Raw genomic sequence first — 16,494 nt, 5'->3', positions numbered from 1 at the left:
TGAAGATGGGGATGACCGTGGCAGCTTTCCAATCGATGGCGCAGCTGTAGAACTTTCAGGTATTCTGATCAATGAGTAGTAATTATCTGCCCCTTCTACTCACCTGCCATCCTGTTCAGGTGTGACATCACCCAGGATGCATCTCAGTACTCAAAATAGCTTCCTATCTCCTTTAATTTATCCTTACACTTGAGCATGGAATCTTACAATATAGTCAAGAGGGAGAAGAAAGATTTCACATATACCCAGTGTGCCTTCATATGAATGCTGATGGGAGAGGAAACCACTTTAGTCTAATGAGACACACACATACACACACACACTGTCTGGTCAGCTGTGGATGCTTTACACTGCTCTATAAAACAGCCATGCTGTGCTTCAACAATGTCGCTCAGCCTTGAGGCTGCAACCAGCCTCTTTAGAAAATGTCACAGAGAGCTTTTCCCTCTGCTTTTTTCCACATGCTAACACTTCTATAGGGCCTTGAGGGCCTAGTGCATCTGGCAGCAGTGTTTTGTGGGAGGGATGCGTGTTCATACCCTCTTAAACAGGATGTGATGCGAGCTGCTAGACCTAAATAAATATGAGTGGAATCAAGCCCTGTTCATTTTTTTAATGCATCCTTCCTTTCTAGATTACTTGGAGTCACTGATCACGATTGGTTAGGTGAAAGCAAGGCTTATCCAATCATGCTGATTGCTTATTGATTACTTCCAGGGAAGGGAGAAAGAATGGATGTGTTTTTGAAAAGTGCTGTAACAGTTCCCAAATATAAAAGGAATTATGTGTTTTATGTTCCTCTATGCAGATTCCAATCTTGAGTCTCCTCCTTCCTGATGTCTGCAGTTGTTCCCTCCACCTATAGGATACAGTATAAAGCATTCAACCAATCCAATGCTAACGAAAGAATGAGTGAAAAAGGCTGCTGTGCGGTCCAGACACAGATTGTTATACTCAGGCAGAGGAGGCTGGTGGGGGGAGCTATTGGAGGACGGCTCATTGTAATGGCTGGAATGGAATAAATGGAACAGTATCAAACATATAGAAACCACACGTTTGACTGAATTCTATTCCAGACAGTCCTCCAAAAACTCCTCCCACCGGCCTACTGGGATAATAACCCTTCTACTACAGCACACAGACATTCTCTAATCCACTTGAGTACATCCGAAAATAAAACAATCAAAGACACATTACTTGATTCTGATCCAAGATATCAATCCTGTTGTTTGTTTGTTAATTGGCAAAGCGACTGCAATTATCTGGATGAGTTTAAGAGGAATTCTGCAAGGTCAGCAAGACCATGTGCAACGGCATAATCAGCTGACTCATATCCTACACACACACACACACACACACACACACACACACACACACACACACACTTGCCGCAGACAGACCCTCACATTAACACTGCATCCTTAAATAGCCTGTCACTCCACTCTCTGTCAACAAGACACGTTATCCTTAAATAACCTCCCTCCCAAGAGCTCAAACACCTGCTATGTACACCTGCTGGACACACACACACCTTCCAAGGATTCCAAGAGTGTTAAAAGCTGTCTTCAAGGCAAAGGGTAGCTACTTTGAAGAATCTCAAATATAAAATATATTTTGATTTGTTTAACGCTTTTTTGGTTACTACATGATTCCATATGTGTTATTTCATAGTGTTGATGTCTTCACTGTTATTCTACAATGTAGAACATTGTAAAAATAAAGAAAAACCTTGGAATGAGTAGGTGTGTCCAAACTGTTGACTGGTACTGTAAGTATAACCCTCTGTATAACATCAACTGAACTACTGACACACATATAACCCTCTATCATATCAACTGAACTACTGACACATATAACCCTCCATATCATATCAACTGAACTACTGACACACATATAACCCTCTATCATATCAACTGAACTACTGACACATATAACCCTCTATATCATATCAACTGAACTACTGACACATATAACCCTCCATATCATATCAACTGAACTACTGACACACATATAACCCTCTATATCATATCAACTGAACTACTGACACACATATAACCCTCTAACATATCAACTGAACTACTGACACATATAACCCTCTATATCATATCAACTGAACTACTGACACATATAACCCTTCATATCATATCAACTGAACTACTGACACACATATAACCCTCTATATCATATCAACTGAACTACTGACACATATAACCCTCCATATCATATCAACTGAACTACTGACACATATAACCCTCTATATCATATCAACTGAACTACTGACACACATATAACCCTCTATATCATATCAACTGATCTACTGACACACATATAACCAGTGCTTGACCCAGGCAGGAACTCACCAGAACTGAGTACCAGCACCTCAAATGTTCTACTGCTTAAGTCTCTGCACCTCTTACAGAATATTAGCTCAAAAGTGTTGTGGAGTTCCTGTACCTAAATATAGAGAGTACCGGCACTCAAAATGATTATCCACACCTATTTCAGTCAGTCAAGCACTGCCTAGCATATAACCCTCATATCATGTAAAGTGTGAAGGAACACACACACCTTCACCTTTTTTTACCTTAGACAATGCCAAAAGCATTCAAAGCTTTACTAGACTAGTGAGCCCCCAGACACAGGAGGTTAGATCACTGCACTGTTAAATACCTTTGCTTTGTTGGCACTTGAGAGTGTTCTCCCATAGTCTGCCAAATTAAGTCACATTCATCATTGAGCTCAGACTTAGCAGCCGATAACTTAACCACAACCAGGAATGTAAGGCTCTGGGTGTAGTGGGTGCGAAGTCAGGCGCAGGAAGCAGAGAGTACAGGGTAGTGCTTTATTCGCACACACGGCGAACATAAGCCACCCCACAAAAATACAGGGTGCACACAAAAGAAATGCCCCAAACACTGGGGACTGAAACGGTCCGGAGAAAACCCACAACTGAAAACACGTCAGACACAAGCGTGCACAGTAGCAACACAAAACAATCCCGCACACAGAGCGGGCGGGCCTACTGGCTAAAATAACCCGACTAATCAGCCTAACACAAAACAGGTGAAACCAATAAACAGAAAGGGGGAAAAAGGGAATCAGTGGCAGCTAGTAGGCCGGTGACGACGACCGCCGAGCACCACCCGAGCAGGAAGGAGAGCTACCTTCGGTAGGAGTCGTGACAAGGAAACATCTTGATGCTGCATGTGGAGCATGATCCGCAGCCCAAATACTTCACCCCTCTCTCCAGAGCCATGACATAATTACTGTGTGTGTGTGTAAGAGAGAGGGAGAGACAGTATGAAAGAAAGAATGTTTCAGTGAGAGTGGGAATGAGGGAAATGTGTGCTTATGGAACTGGTAGTTCAAACATTTAGTAGTTGTGAGTGTATGCTTTGTGTATGTGCATTTATGTGTCTGTATATCTGTGTATATAAATGTGTGTGTTTCCAAAAACAAACTCTGTACTGGCTGTTCTGTGCTCTTGTTCTAGCACTGAAATAAATCTGCATCAACGGCAGGCTGCATAGTGATAGCAGAGAGTAATGCATTCCGCACTATCACGATAATAAGGCACACAGTCAGATCTCAAATCAGCACACCAAATATGGTTCCTAGACAGTCTCTCTCTGTGACAGCGACTTGTAGATAAATAAAGTAAACTGGTTGTTTTTGCTTTACATAAACTATCCAGCCACAAAGTGAAACCACAATAACCTTTTCAGTGAATCCAGCCTTTTATTAGGCTTACTGTAGACATGGTGTCCTACTACTTCACTAAATGAGGATGTGGTTAGGGTTACATAGAGTCAAGTTCATTCATAAGTCATACTGCTTGTTCTCTAAGGTATGCTAGAGGTAAGCATTGTTGAGATTAGCTAATCTTTCCATAATAAGGACCAGTCAACCCCCAGTTGTTTAGAAGTTTAAGTGATTTGTAGATCAGATCATCTGACCAGCACCTTGACTCAGGCTGGCCCTTGTAAACCAGCAGATTTAGACGTTTCACTCTGAATAGGGTTTCCAAGTCTCCTGGAAATTACCTTTACCCCTTTACCTCCCAGGGAGCAGTGGAGCTATTCTGGGAGATTTTTTCTAATGCCAGACTGAAATGAATGCTGTCAAATGTACACAGTGCTAAAGCCTGAAGGACTTTGATGACATACCAGAAGGACTTTGATGACATACCAGAAGGACTTTGATGACATACCTGAAGGACTTTGATGACATACCAGAAGGAGTTTGATCCCAGTTGGCAACCCAACCTAACCCTAGCATAGCCACAGGTGATGCCTCAGCCTTAGAGCCAGTCTCTGACCTTGTGGAGGCCAAACATATACCCTTACAGACATAGTGGCACACCATGGCCCGGTTGGCTGGGTCTCATCCAAAACCTGCAGCACACGGCTCACTTTCTGCCTGGTCATAGAGCGCAATACAACAACACACAAGGAGAGACGAAGGACAGCATGGCTCGTTGCAGTGATTAGACCCTACTGGACCTGTGACTGAATGGGTATAGAAACCAGGCAGTCTATTTTTTTTACCTGGTTTCCTCCAGACGTGACGCTTGACATTCAGGCCAAAGAGTTCAATCTTTGTTTCATCAGACCAGAGAATCTTGTTTCTCATGGTCTGAGAGTCTTTAGGTGCCTTTTGGCAAACTCCAAGCGGGCTGTCATGTGCCATTTACTGAAGAATGGCTTCCGTCTGGCCACTCAACCATAAAGGCCTGATTGGTGGAGTGCTGAAGAGATGGTTGTCCTTTTGGAAGGTTACAAGTCCAACACTCTAACCACTAGGCTACGCTGCCGCCCTCATGCATAGAGTACGACCCTACATTACACAGTAAGCGGTGCAGGTCCAGGCACTTGTCCTCTCCTGTCTGGACTACTGCAACTCGCTGTTGGCTGGGCTCCCCGCTTGTGCCATCAAACCCCTGCAACTTATCCCGCCTGTTTTTCAACCTTCCCAAGTTCTCTCATGTCACCCCGCTCCTCCGCACACTCCACTGGCTTCCAGTCGAAGTTCGCATCCACTACAAAACCATGGTGCTTACCTACGGAGCAGCAAAAGGAACTGCCCCTCCCTACCTTCAGGCTATGCTCAAACCCTACATCCCAACCAGAGCACTCCGTTCTGCCACATCAGGTCTCTTGGCCCTCCCGTTTAGCCCAGTCCAAGCAATTCCTTGTCCTGGCACCCCAATGGTGGAATCAGCTTCCCCTGAAGCTAGGACAGCAGTCCCTGACAATCTTGTGAAAACATCTGAAACCCTACCTCTTCAAACAGTCTCTTAAATAATCCATCCTCCTCCTCGCCTCGACACCCCCTCCCCCCAGCTACTTTATTGAGGCAAAATGTACTTTCTATGCCAGTGATATGTGGTTGTCCCACCTAGCTATTTTAAGATGAATACACTAACTCTAAGTCGCTCTGGATAAGAGCATCTGCTAAATGACTAAAATGTAAATGTAATCCTAACGAAATCGAAATAGTCAATTAGAGAAGCAGGCAAACTGTTTCATTACGTCATACTTTATAATGACTGGCACCAGAGACATTGAACAATTCTTCACGCTTTTCTGTAAATTTTGAAAAATGTGTATAAATTGGCTTAGGCTACAAAGCGAGTGTTTTTCCTCCAGAATTTGAAACCGCCTTTTTATTTTACATAACAGTCAGTAGCAAGCGTCTCATCAAGACCTCATCACTCTGAATGGTTTCAAAGGGAGATTGTGGTCACTGAATAATTCTCATAAAACACAAAATTGTATTTCAGTTTTATTCCCACACAGTATTTCTTATTTATAATAATACATATGGAAAATAAATACTATTATGGTCGTATAGGGACTGTATTATATATATTTTTGAATATAGAGATGTTTATTGTCCTTCCCCGTAAAGAAATGGGTCAGTCGACTCCCTGCCGCGAGATGTTTTTGTACTCTCTGCTACAGAACAGATTCGTGTCGCTCGGGCCTTTAATCGATAGCTTTGCAACAATCTTTCCAAAAGATGGTAGCTCACGGAATTAAAACAATAAAACGAAGAACAAGAACAATTGCCTCTATCCAAACTCGGATAAACTAACATTCAAGTAACTTCCTCATAGTTTGAAAGGTGTAACCTATTTCTTTTTTCCACTACTATCGCTCTCGAAGGTTTACAAGAGCAAGCTTGCGCCAGTCTGATGAATTCACCAAACCAGGACGAAGATGATGTGCCCGTTAAAGACCCGGTAAAATACGGAGAGTTGGTCATATTGGGGTGAGTAACGGTAGGCTATACCGATAAATTGTAGTTCATATCACTGGATCGAAACTGAGCTAATAGTCGTAGTAGGGCAATTAGGCTACCAGTCTACTATGTTAGCCTACTACGAAAAAATGGAAAAGATGACGTGTGAGGCAGTTGAGTTCGGTTGGTTTTGTTCTACACAGAAAAACGTTATCATTTACTGTGCTGTACATAAAATGTTAACTTATTGTTATTTTGTAACATATTTACCCCACACATTGTGGGAGAATTATTGTGACGTTTCAGGAGAACGAGCGCTAAGGACACGTTACAGTAACTTTGTAACACTTTAGGACAGATTTGATACACTGGTGGTTACATCAACAACATATTGTTACTTTGTAACTAATCGACACTTTCGCCCAAAGGCGCTGACCACAATAGCCTGGGGACGTGGTTACTTTGTAACAGCGCCTGAAGATAATTGTTATAATAAGTTATAATAAGCAGTCTACTAACGTTACATTTCATCATCATAAGCCCATACTGAAATGAGTAAGGAGAATGTAGCCTTTTTTTTCAATGGATGTCTGAGTGGGTGTAAAATCAGCACTCGATTGCTCAGGCTGAAAATCTCTGATGTCATACTATTCTGGATCTGTGAAGATCGCAGAATGTGGGACACTGGATGAAACCAAACCAACCGATAAAACTCAGCCTAACATATGCCACCACCATTGATGTGTGTATATATATAGCTCACTTTCGTGTTTCACATAGGGGAATTAAATCAACAGACACACATTGGCCTATTGGAGCATTCACAAATGCCTCCTGCATGTAGGCTGAAAACATATTATCCCAACACATACCAGACAGGATGTGCATAAGAGAGAGACAGACATTCAGCGTTTCCACCTCTGCTCAGTCTATAGTCCAGAGGATCAGTGGGTTAACTACTCTCTTATGCGCTCTCTTATACCCACACTTCCGTCCTGCTTCCTGTATACACGCCTGTGATGTGGTGACCCCATAATGCCCCTCTCTTCCCCTCTGCAGCCCTCCTGGACTAGACCATTGCCCAATCTAAAATCAACCCCTAGCCCTGACCCTGGCACAGATCTGAAAGGATTGGATAGGTATGAACTAGAGGTCGACCGATTATGCTTTTTCAACGCCGATACCAATTATTGGAGGACCAAAAAAGCCGCTACCGATTAATCGGCCGATTAAAAAAATATATGTATTTGTAATAATGACAATTACAACAATACTGAATGAACACTTATTTTAACTTAATATAATTCATCAGTAAAATCAATTTAGCCTCAAATAAATAATGAAATATGTTCAATTTGGTTTAAATAATGCAAAAACAAAGTGTTGGAGAAGAAAGTAAAAGTGCAATATGTGCCATGTAAAAAAGCTAACGTTTAAATTCCTTGCACAGAACATGAGAACATATGAAAGCTGGTTGGTTCCTTTTAACATGAGTCTTCAATATTCCCAGGTAAGAAGTTTTAGGTTGTAGTTATTATAGGAATTATAGGACTATTTCTCTCTATACGATTTGTATTTCATATACCTTTGACTATTGGATGTTCTTATAGGCACTTTAGTATTGCCAGTGTAACAGTATAGCTTCCGTCCCTCACCTCGCTCCTACCTGGGCTCGAACCAGGAACACATCGACAACAGCCACCATCGAAGCAGCGTTACCCATGCAGAGCAAGGGGAACAACTACTCCCAAGTCTCAGAGCGAGTGACGTTTGAAACGCTATTAGCGCGCACCCCGCTACCTAGCTAGCCATCTCACATCCGTTACACCAGCCTAATCTCGGGAGTTGATAGGCTTGAAGTCATAAACAGCGCAATGCTTGACGCATTGCGAAGAGCTGCTGGCAAAACACAAGAAAGTACTGTTTGAATGAATGCTTACGAGCTTGCTGGTGCCTACCACCGCTCAGTCAGACTGCTCTATCAAATATCAAATCATAGACTTAATTATAATATAATAAACACGCAGAAATATGAGCCTTAGGTCATTAATATGGTCGAATCTGGAAACTATCATCTCGAAATCAGAACGTTTATTCTTTCAGTGAAATACGGAACCGTTCTGTATTTTATCTAACAGGTGGCATCCCTAAGTCTAAATATTCCTGTTACATTGCACAACCTTCAATGTTATGTCATAATTACGTAAAATTTGGGCAAATTAGTTCGCAACAAGCCAGGCGGCCCAAACTGTTGCATATACCCTGACTCTGCATGCAATGAACGCAAGAGAAGTGACACAATTTCACCTGGTTAATGTTGCCTGCTAACCTGGATTTCTTTTAGCTAAATATGCAGGTTTAAAATATATACTTCTGTGTATTGATTTTAAGAAAGGCGTTGATGTTTATGGTTAGGTACAGTCGTGCAACGATTGTGCTTTTTTCTCAAATGCGCTTTTGTTAAATCATCCCCCGTTTGGCGAAGTTGGCTGTCTTTGTTAGGAAGAAATAGTCTTCACACAGTTCGCAACGAGCCAGGCGGCCCAAACTGCTGCATATACCCTGACTCTGTTGCAAGAGAAGTGACACATTTTCCCTAGTTAAAAGAAATTCATGTTAGCAGGCAATATTAACTAAATATGCAGGTTTAAAAATATATACTTGTGTATTGATTTTAAGAAAGACATTGATGTTTATGGTTAGGTACATGTTGGAGCAACGACAGTCCTTTTTCACGAATGCGCACTGCATTGATTATATGCAACGCAGGACAGGCTAGATAAACTAGTAATATCATCAACCATGTGTAGTTAACTAGTGATTATGATTGATTGATAGTTTTTATAAGATAAGTTTAATGCTAGCTAGCAACTTACCTTGGCTTCTTACTGCATTTGCGTAACAGGCAGGCTCCTCATGGAGTGCAATGTAAAGCAGGTGGTTAGAGCGTTGGACTAGTTAACCGTAAGGTTGCAAGATTGAATCCCCAAGCTGACATGGTAAAAATGAGTGTGGGGACTCCATTCAGGCGTCTTTTTACGCCTGCTACGTTAGGTTAATATATCTAGCCTACCACTTGTCTTCTGATAGGCCAGGGTGGAACTTCTGGCATATTGCATGTACCTCTCCAATGCTCTCAGACCTACACAGATAACACAACATAAGGGTAGGGGCTAGGGGTTGATACAGTCTTGTGTTAACCTGTTGAGGACAGACGTTCCGCCTGCGGAACCCCTAGCCAACAGCCAATGGCATCGCACCGCGCGAAATACAAAACCAACTAAAATACCACAATTCAATTTTCTCAAACAATCAACTATTTTACACCATTTTAAAGATAAGACTCTCGTTAATCTAACCACATTGTCCGATTTCAAAAAGGCTTTACAGCGAAAGCAAAACATAAGATTATGTCAGGAGAATACATAGACACAAATAATCACACAGCCATTTTCCAAGCAAGCATATATGTCACATAAACCCAAACCACAGCTAAATGCAGCACTAACCTTTGATGATCTTCATCAGATGACACTCCTAGGACATTATGTTATACAATACATGCATGTTTTGTTCAATCAAGTTCATATTTATATCAAAAACCAGCTTTTTACATTAGCATGTGATGTTCAGAACTAGCACACCCACCGCAAACTTCCGGTGAATTTACTAAATTACTCACGATAAACGTTCACAAAATACATAACAATTATTTTAAGAATTATACATACAGAACTCCTTTATGCAATCACGGTGTCAGATTTTAAAATAGCTTTTCGGCGAAAGCACATTTTGCAATATTCTGAGTACATAGCTCGGCCATCACGGCTAGCTATTTTGACACCCACCAAGTTTGGGACAACCTACACTCAGAATTACTATTAGAAAAATTGGATTACCTTTGCTGTTCTTCGTCAGAATGCACTCCCAGGAGTTCTACTTCAACAACAAATGTTGTTTTGGTTCCAAATAATCCATAGTTATATTCAAATAGCTCCGTTTTGTTGGGTAACGCGCGTACTTAGAAGCATGTCAAACGCTGTGTAAAATCAAATTTCTCGTAAAATAGCAATAATATTCCAACCGGGCAACGTTGTATTCATTCAAAGGCTGAAAGAAAAAAATGGAGTAGTCTCATGACCGCGCATCTCCAGTGTCACTGTCACCAGGCTGATCACTCACAAATTCTCCTGCTGTTCTTCGCCCAGAGACAGCAGACACCCCATTCCACTTTCTGGCGGCTTTAGAGAGCCAATGGAAGCCTTAGAAAATGTCACGTTACAGCACAGATGCTGTATTTTCGATAGAGATGCAACAGAAGGACAACAAATTGTCAGACAGGGCACTTCCTGTATGGAATCTTCTCAGGTTTTGGCCTGCCATATGAGTTCTGTTATACTCACAGACACCATTCAAACAGTTTTAGAAACTTTAGAGTGTTCTCTGTCCAAATCTACTAATTATATGCATATTCTAGTTCCTGGGCAGGAGTAGTAACCAGATTAAATCGGGTACGTTTTTTAACCGGCCGTGAAAATACTGCCACCTATCCCAAAGAAGTTAACTAACGCTCCCAGCTGTAACCACATTATGCTTTTCCCCTCCAGAGACCGGGGTTCAATCCTTGCATCCTCCCTTCTCACACTGGACTGTCTTCCCCTCTCGTTTCAGTACTGTCTCAAAAAAGTGCAAAAAATATGTAAGGAGATGGTAGTTCCACTCATTTGAAAATAAAATAAACTGACTGACTACTAGCTCTAGTAATTGTAGATTGTCTAGTAATTATAGATAGGTGTTAGTGGTATGGTCAAATCTCCACCTAGCCCCCGTGACAATGCTATCCATACATATGCTGCTGACCATCATGGGCACTTGAATAATGATTAACTGGATGTAGCTAAAAGACAGACAGTGACAGAGAGAAAACAGCCAGTCTTCTGCAGAAATGCTATCGGAATATTCCTCTCTTTTGTAGTGAGAATAGACCTGTAATTACACTGTAATGATTTAGTGAGAGGGAAAGGGGATACCTAGTCAGTTGCAAAACTGAATGCATTCAAACCGAAATGTGTCTTATGCATTTAACCCAACCTCTCTGAATCAGAGAGGTGGGAGGGGCTGTCTTAATCGACATCCACGTCATCGCCGTCCAAGGAGCAGTTGTTGTTGGGGTTTAACTACCTTGTTCAATGGCAGAACGGCAGATTTTTCCACCTTGCTGGCTCTGGGATTTGATCCAGCGACCGTTTGGTTACTGACCCAACACTCTTACAATATTCATCACACACCCCAGACCCAATGATGTTCTATGAAATGCTGAATGTTCTTCTCTATTCTCTATATTGAATAACTAGCTGCAGTTTAATCTTGAGAGAACCCTCTCCTCGTTGCTATCAGACATCATGTGTACATTTTCACTAGCCTAGGTGCGTCCGTTTCTCTCTCAAGCTGATAACAGAGAGACTCATCCATGCTTTTATTACAACCAAGCTTGACTACTGTAATGCTCTCCTGTCTGGTGTATTCAAGAAAGCCATTGGTAAACTGCAAAACATACAGAATGCAACAGCACGGGTACTGACCAAGACCAGACGGAGATCACACATTACACTGGTTTCAAGCTGTTTAGTAGTACGGTCTCGAGTCCGGTCTCAAGACCACATATTGAGTGTCTCTGTTTTGTCTCAGTGTCGACAAGATGGCTCCAGAGAACAAGGCTGACGTTTTACGTATTCCTAACCAATTGTGTTTTTTTGTTTGTTTCTTTGCAACTTATTTTTTTACTTATTTTGTACATAATGTTGCTGCTAACGTCTCTTATGACCGAAAATAACTTCTGGACATCAGAACAGCGATTACTCACCACGGACTGTCAGAATCCTCTTTTTAACTCCTACTAGCCGGGGACTTTAATGCAGGGAAACATAAATCCGTCTTATGAAATTTTTAGCAGCATGTTAAATGTGCAACCAGAAGGAAAAAACTCTGGACCACCTTTACTTCACACACAGAGACGCATACAAAGCTCTCCCTCGCCCTCCATTTGGCAAATCTGACCATAATTCCATCCTCCTGATTCCTGCTTACAAGAAAAAATTAAAGCAGGAAGCACCAGTGACTCGATCAATAAAAAACTGGTCAGATGAAGCAGATGCTAAGCTACAGGACTGTTTTGCTAGCACAGACTGGAATATGTTCCGGGATTCCTTCGATGGCATTGAGGAGTACACCACATCAGTCATTGGCTTCATCAATAAGTGTATCGACGAAGTTGTCCCCACAGTGACCGTACGTACATACCCCAACCAAAAGCCATGGATTACAGGCAACATCCGCACTGAGCTAAAGGCTAGAGCTGCCAGGGGCTCTAACCCGGAAGCGTATAAGAAATTCTGCTATGCCCTCCGACGAACCATCAAACAGGAAAAGCGTCAATACAGGACTAAGATTGAATCGTACTACACCGGCTCCGACGCTCGTCAGATGTGGCAGGGCTTGCAAACCATTACAGACTACAAAGGGAAGCACAGTCGAGAGCTGCTCAGTGACACGAGCCTACCAGACGAGCTAAACTACTTCTATGCTCGCTTCGAGTCAAATACCACTGAAACAAGCATGAGAGCACCAGCTGTTCCGGACGACTGTGTGATCACGCTCTCCGCAGCCGATGTGAGTTAGACCTTTAAACAGGTCAACATTCACAAGGCCGCAGGGCCAGATGGATTACCAAGGCGTGTACTGCGAGCAGGCGCTGACCTACTGGCAAGTGTCTTCACTGACATTTTCAACCTCTCCCTGTCTGAATCTGTTATACCAACATGTTTTAAGCAGACCACCATAGTCTCTGTGTCCAAGAACACTAAGGTAACCTGTCTAAATGACGACCGACCCATAGCACTCATGTCAGTAGCCACGAAGTGCTTTGAAAGGCTGGTAATGGCTCATATCAACACCATTATCCCAGAAACCCTAGACCCACTCCAATTTGCATACCGCCCTAACAGATCCACAGATGATGCAATCTCTATTGCACTCCACACGGCCCTTTCCCACCTGGACAAAAGGAACATCTATGTGACGATGCTATTCATTGGCTACAGCTCAGCGTTCAACACCATAGTGCCCTCAAAGCTCGTCAATAAGCTAAGAACCCTGGGACTAAACACCTCCCTCTGCAACTGGATCCTGAACTTCCTGACGGGCCGCCCCCAGGGGGTAAGGGTAGGTAACAACACAACTGCCACGCTAATTCTCAACACAGGGGCCCCTCAGGGGTGCGTGATCAGTCACCTCCTGTACTCCCTGTTCACTCATGACTGCATGGCCAGGCACGACTCCAACACCATCATTAAGTTTACCGATGACACAACAGTGGTAGGCCTGATCCTTGACAACAACGAGACAGCCTATAGGGAGGAGGTCAAAGACCTGGCCGTGTGGTGCCAGGACAACAACCTCACCCTCAACGTGATCAAGACAAAGGAGATGATTGTGGAATACAGGAAAAAGAGGACAGAGCACGCCCCCATTTTCATCGACGGGGCTGTAGTGGAGCAGGTTCAACTTCCTTGGTGTCCACATCACCAACAAACTAACATGGTCCAAGCACACCAAGACAGTCGTGAAGAGGGCATGACAAAACCTATTCCCTCTCAGGAGACTGAAAAGATTTGGCATGGGTCCTCAGATCCTGTAAAGGTTCTACAGCTGCACCATCGAGAGCATCTTGACTGGTTGCATCAATGCCTGGTATGGCAACTGCTCGGCCTCCGACCACAAGGCACTACAGAGGGTAATGCGTACGGCCCAGAGCATCACTGGGGCCAAGCTTCCTGCCATCCAGGACCTCTATACCAGGCGGTGTCAGAGAAAGGCCCTAAAAATGATCAAGGACTCAAGCCACCCTAGTCATAGACTGTTCTCTCTGCTACCACACGGCAAGCGGTACCGGAGCGCCAAGTCTAGGTCCAAGAGGCTTCTAACTGCTTCTACCCCCAAGCCATAAGACTCCTGAACATCTAATCAAATGGCCACCCAGACTATTTGCATTGCCCCCTCCCCCCTCTTTTACGCTGCTACTCTCTGTTGTTATCATCTATGCATAGTCACTTTAATAACTCTACCTACATGTACATATTACCTCAACTAACCGGTGCCCCCGCACATTGACTCTGTACCGGTACCCACCTGTATATAGTCTAGCTATTGTTTTACTGCTGCTCTTTAATTACTTGTTGCTTTTATTTCTTATTCATATTTTTTTTAACTGCATTGTTGGTTAGGGACTCGTAAGTAAGCATTTCACTGTATGGTCTACACCTCGGCGCATGTGGCTAATAAAATTAGATATGATTTGAATACATTTGTACTAATTTCTTCCCGAGACCAGCAGAGTAAAAAAAACTCTATCAGCTTCCATTCCGTTAGCGCATAAAACTGCTTCGCCAGGCCAAATATATACACTCCTTTCTTGAAACATTAATACAGTCTCTTAACAGCCTTAATATCTATTATAGACATGTTTGCTCAGTGGCGAACCTAATAGACCTTCAGTGTGTGACAGGTTGGTGATTCTGAAAGGACAGCAACCGTAATACCAGCGCACTCATATAGGAGAGTGCACTTTTTGTAAAACACAAAGGGCCAGTGGTGTAGTGGAGCCATATACCCACTTTTTTTTCAATGGGCATTGTGTATACTCACTTCGTAACCCCTACTGATGCGTAACAAAGTAGTGTAGTGGAGGTATACGACTTATCAAGTATGTAGTACAGTAGAGAAGTCATGCCCAACGTAGTCTACACAATCGCAAAGCACGTGAAATATATTCACATGCGTGCCGCACACAGCCTAGTTTCAGCAGAATATCATCTGCATGCAGCAGGAAAGTGCAGCGCTCAACTGGTTTTGGCATGGATGGCTCACAGAAGAATGACATCAGTAGCTGGTGGGGTCGCAAAGACGTTTACAATTTAAGATATCTACCAGTAAATGTTAACTAAGGCAACAATGAGTATGCAAACCAGGTATTTCAAAAGTTTAGTCCAAAGTGTTGGTTATTTGTGATGTGCAATTGTCATCATGCACTGTTTGCATCAGGGGCGTAGACATGGATGGGCCTGGGTGGACAGAGGCCCGTCCACTGGGGAGCCAGACCCTAACAGGCCCACCAAATCAGATTGATGTGTGTAACTGACAATTAACCTGTAAGTCTATGTCGTTGTTTTTGTTTGAATTGTTTACGTGTTCGCTATGCGGGGGAAATGATAAGACAAGCGGAACTGTCATGTCCTGACCAATAAAGGGGTTATTTGTTATTATAGTTTGGTCAGGACGTGGCAGGGGGTATTTGTTTTATATGGTTTTGAGTGTGTGTGTATGTAGAGGGGCGTTTTATTTATGTTTCCGGGGTTTTTGGTTTAGTTCTATGTTGTACAGTTCTATGTCTGTTTCTAGGGTGTTTATTTCTATGTTTAGTATTTGGGATTGGGGCCTTCAATTGGAGGCAGCTGGTTATCGTTGCCTCTGATTGAAGGTCCTATAATTAGGAGTTTGTTTGTTTTGGGGATTGTGGGAGATTGTTCTTTGTATTGCTGTGTGAGCCTACAAGACTGTTTGTCGTCCGTTCATCGTATTCTTGTTTCGTGTTTAATAAAAATGAGCATTCACATACCCGCTGCGCCTTGGTCCATCCATTACGACGACCGTGACAGGAACTACGTAGCTAATAACTGTTATAGCGGGGATCATTATTGTAGCAACACACCTTTGGAGGGAAGGCAATCCCGCGCTGTGTTAGCTAAGTTTTCATGTCATCGGGTGTAGTTCGTAAAGGTTGAAGTGTGTGTTAGGATGGTAACGCTATAATAATTAAGGATGAAGTGTGAATTCATGCCAGGAATAATAAGTGTGAAGTTTGATTTCCTCCCTTCTGTAATAAGCAGCCAATGAGGTATTTTTACTTTATTCATGTGTTTAATCTGATACTGTTATAGCTCCGGCTAAACTGTTTATGTATGTAAGCACTTCAGAGTTATACCAAGCTAATAAGTCACTCGTAAGATAAGAAGGTTGTAAGAGTGTGCTTAACTGTATTTTCATTTACTTTATAGTTCTCACGGAAGGTGATAATTCTGACTAAACTACAGAATAAAGCCACCAGTTATAATCAAGGAACGGTTGTGTTGTGGTTACTGGAGGGAGCAACAATGTGATTTAAGCATTGTTGTTGACTTAGACCATCGAATTTTT

General features: G+C 42.7%; 1 protein-coding gene across 1 annotated transcript in view; it reads left to right on the top strand.

The window, feature by feature from the left end:
• Positions 1–5,944: 5,944 nt before the first annotated feature.
• Positions 5,945–16,494, top strand: part of LOC106608084 (E3 ubiquitin-protein ligase pellino homolog 2) — a 31,437-nt gene continuing 20,887 nt past the window's right edge. Inside the window, exon 1 of the mRNA XM_014205786.3 lies at positions 5,945–6,273. Coding sequence (XP_014061261.1) covers positions 6,197–6,273 — 77 coding nt within the window. The 5' untranslated portion in view covers positions 5,945–6,196. The remainder of the gene's footprint in view (positions 6,274–16,494) is intronic.

Source organism: Salmo salar, chromosome 06 (assembly GCF_965601325.2).
Source record: "Salmo salar chromosome 06, fSalSal1, whole genome shotgun sequence".
In the NCBI taxonomy this organism is placed as follows: Eukaryota; Metazoa; Chordata; class Actinopteri; order Salmoniformes; family Salmonidae; genus Salmo; species Salmo salar.
The sequence above is the reverse complement of the archived record's forward strand: the minus strand, read 5'-3'. Positions and strand labels throughout refer to the sequence as shown.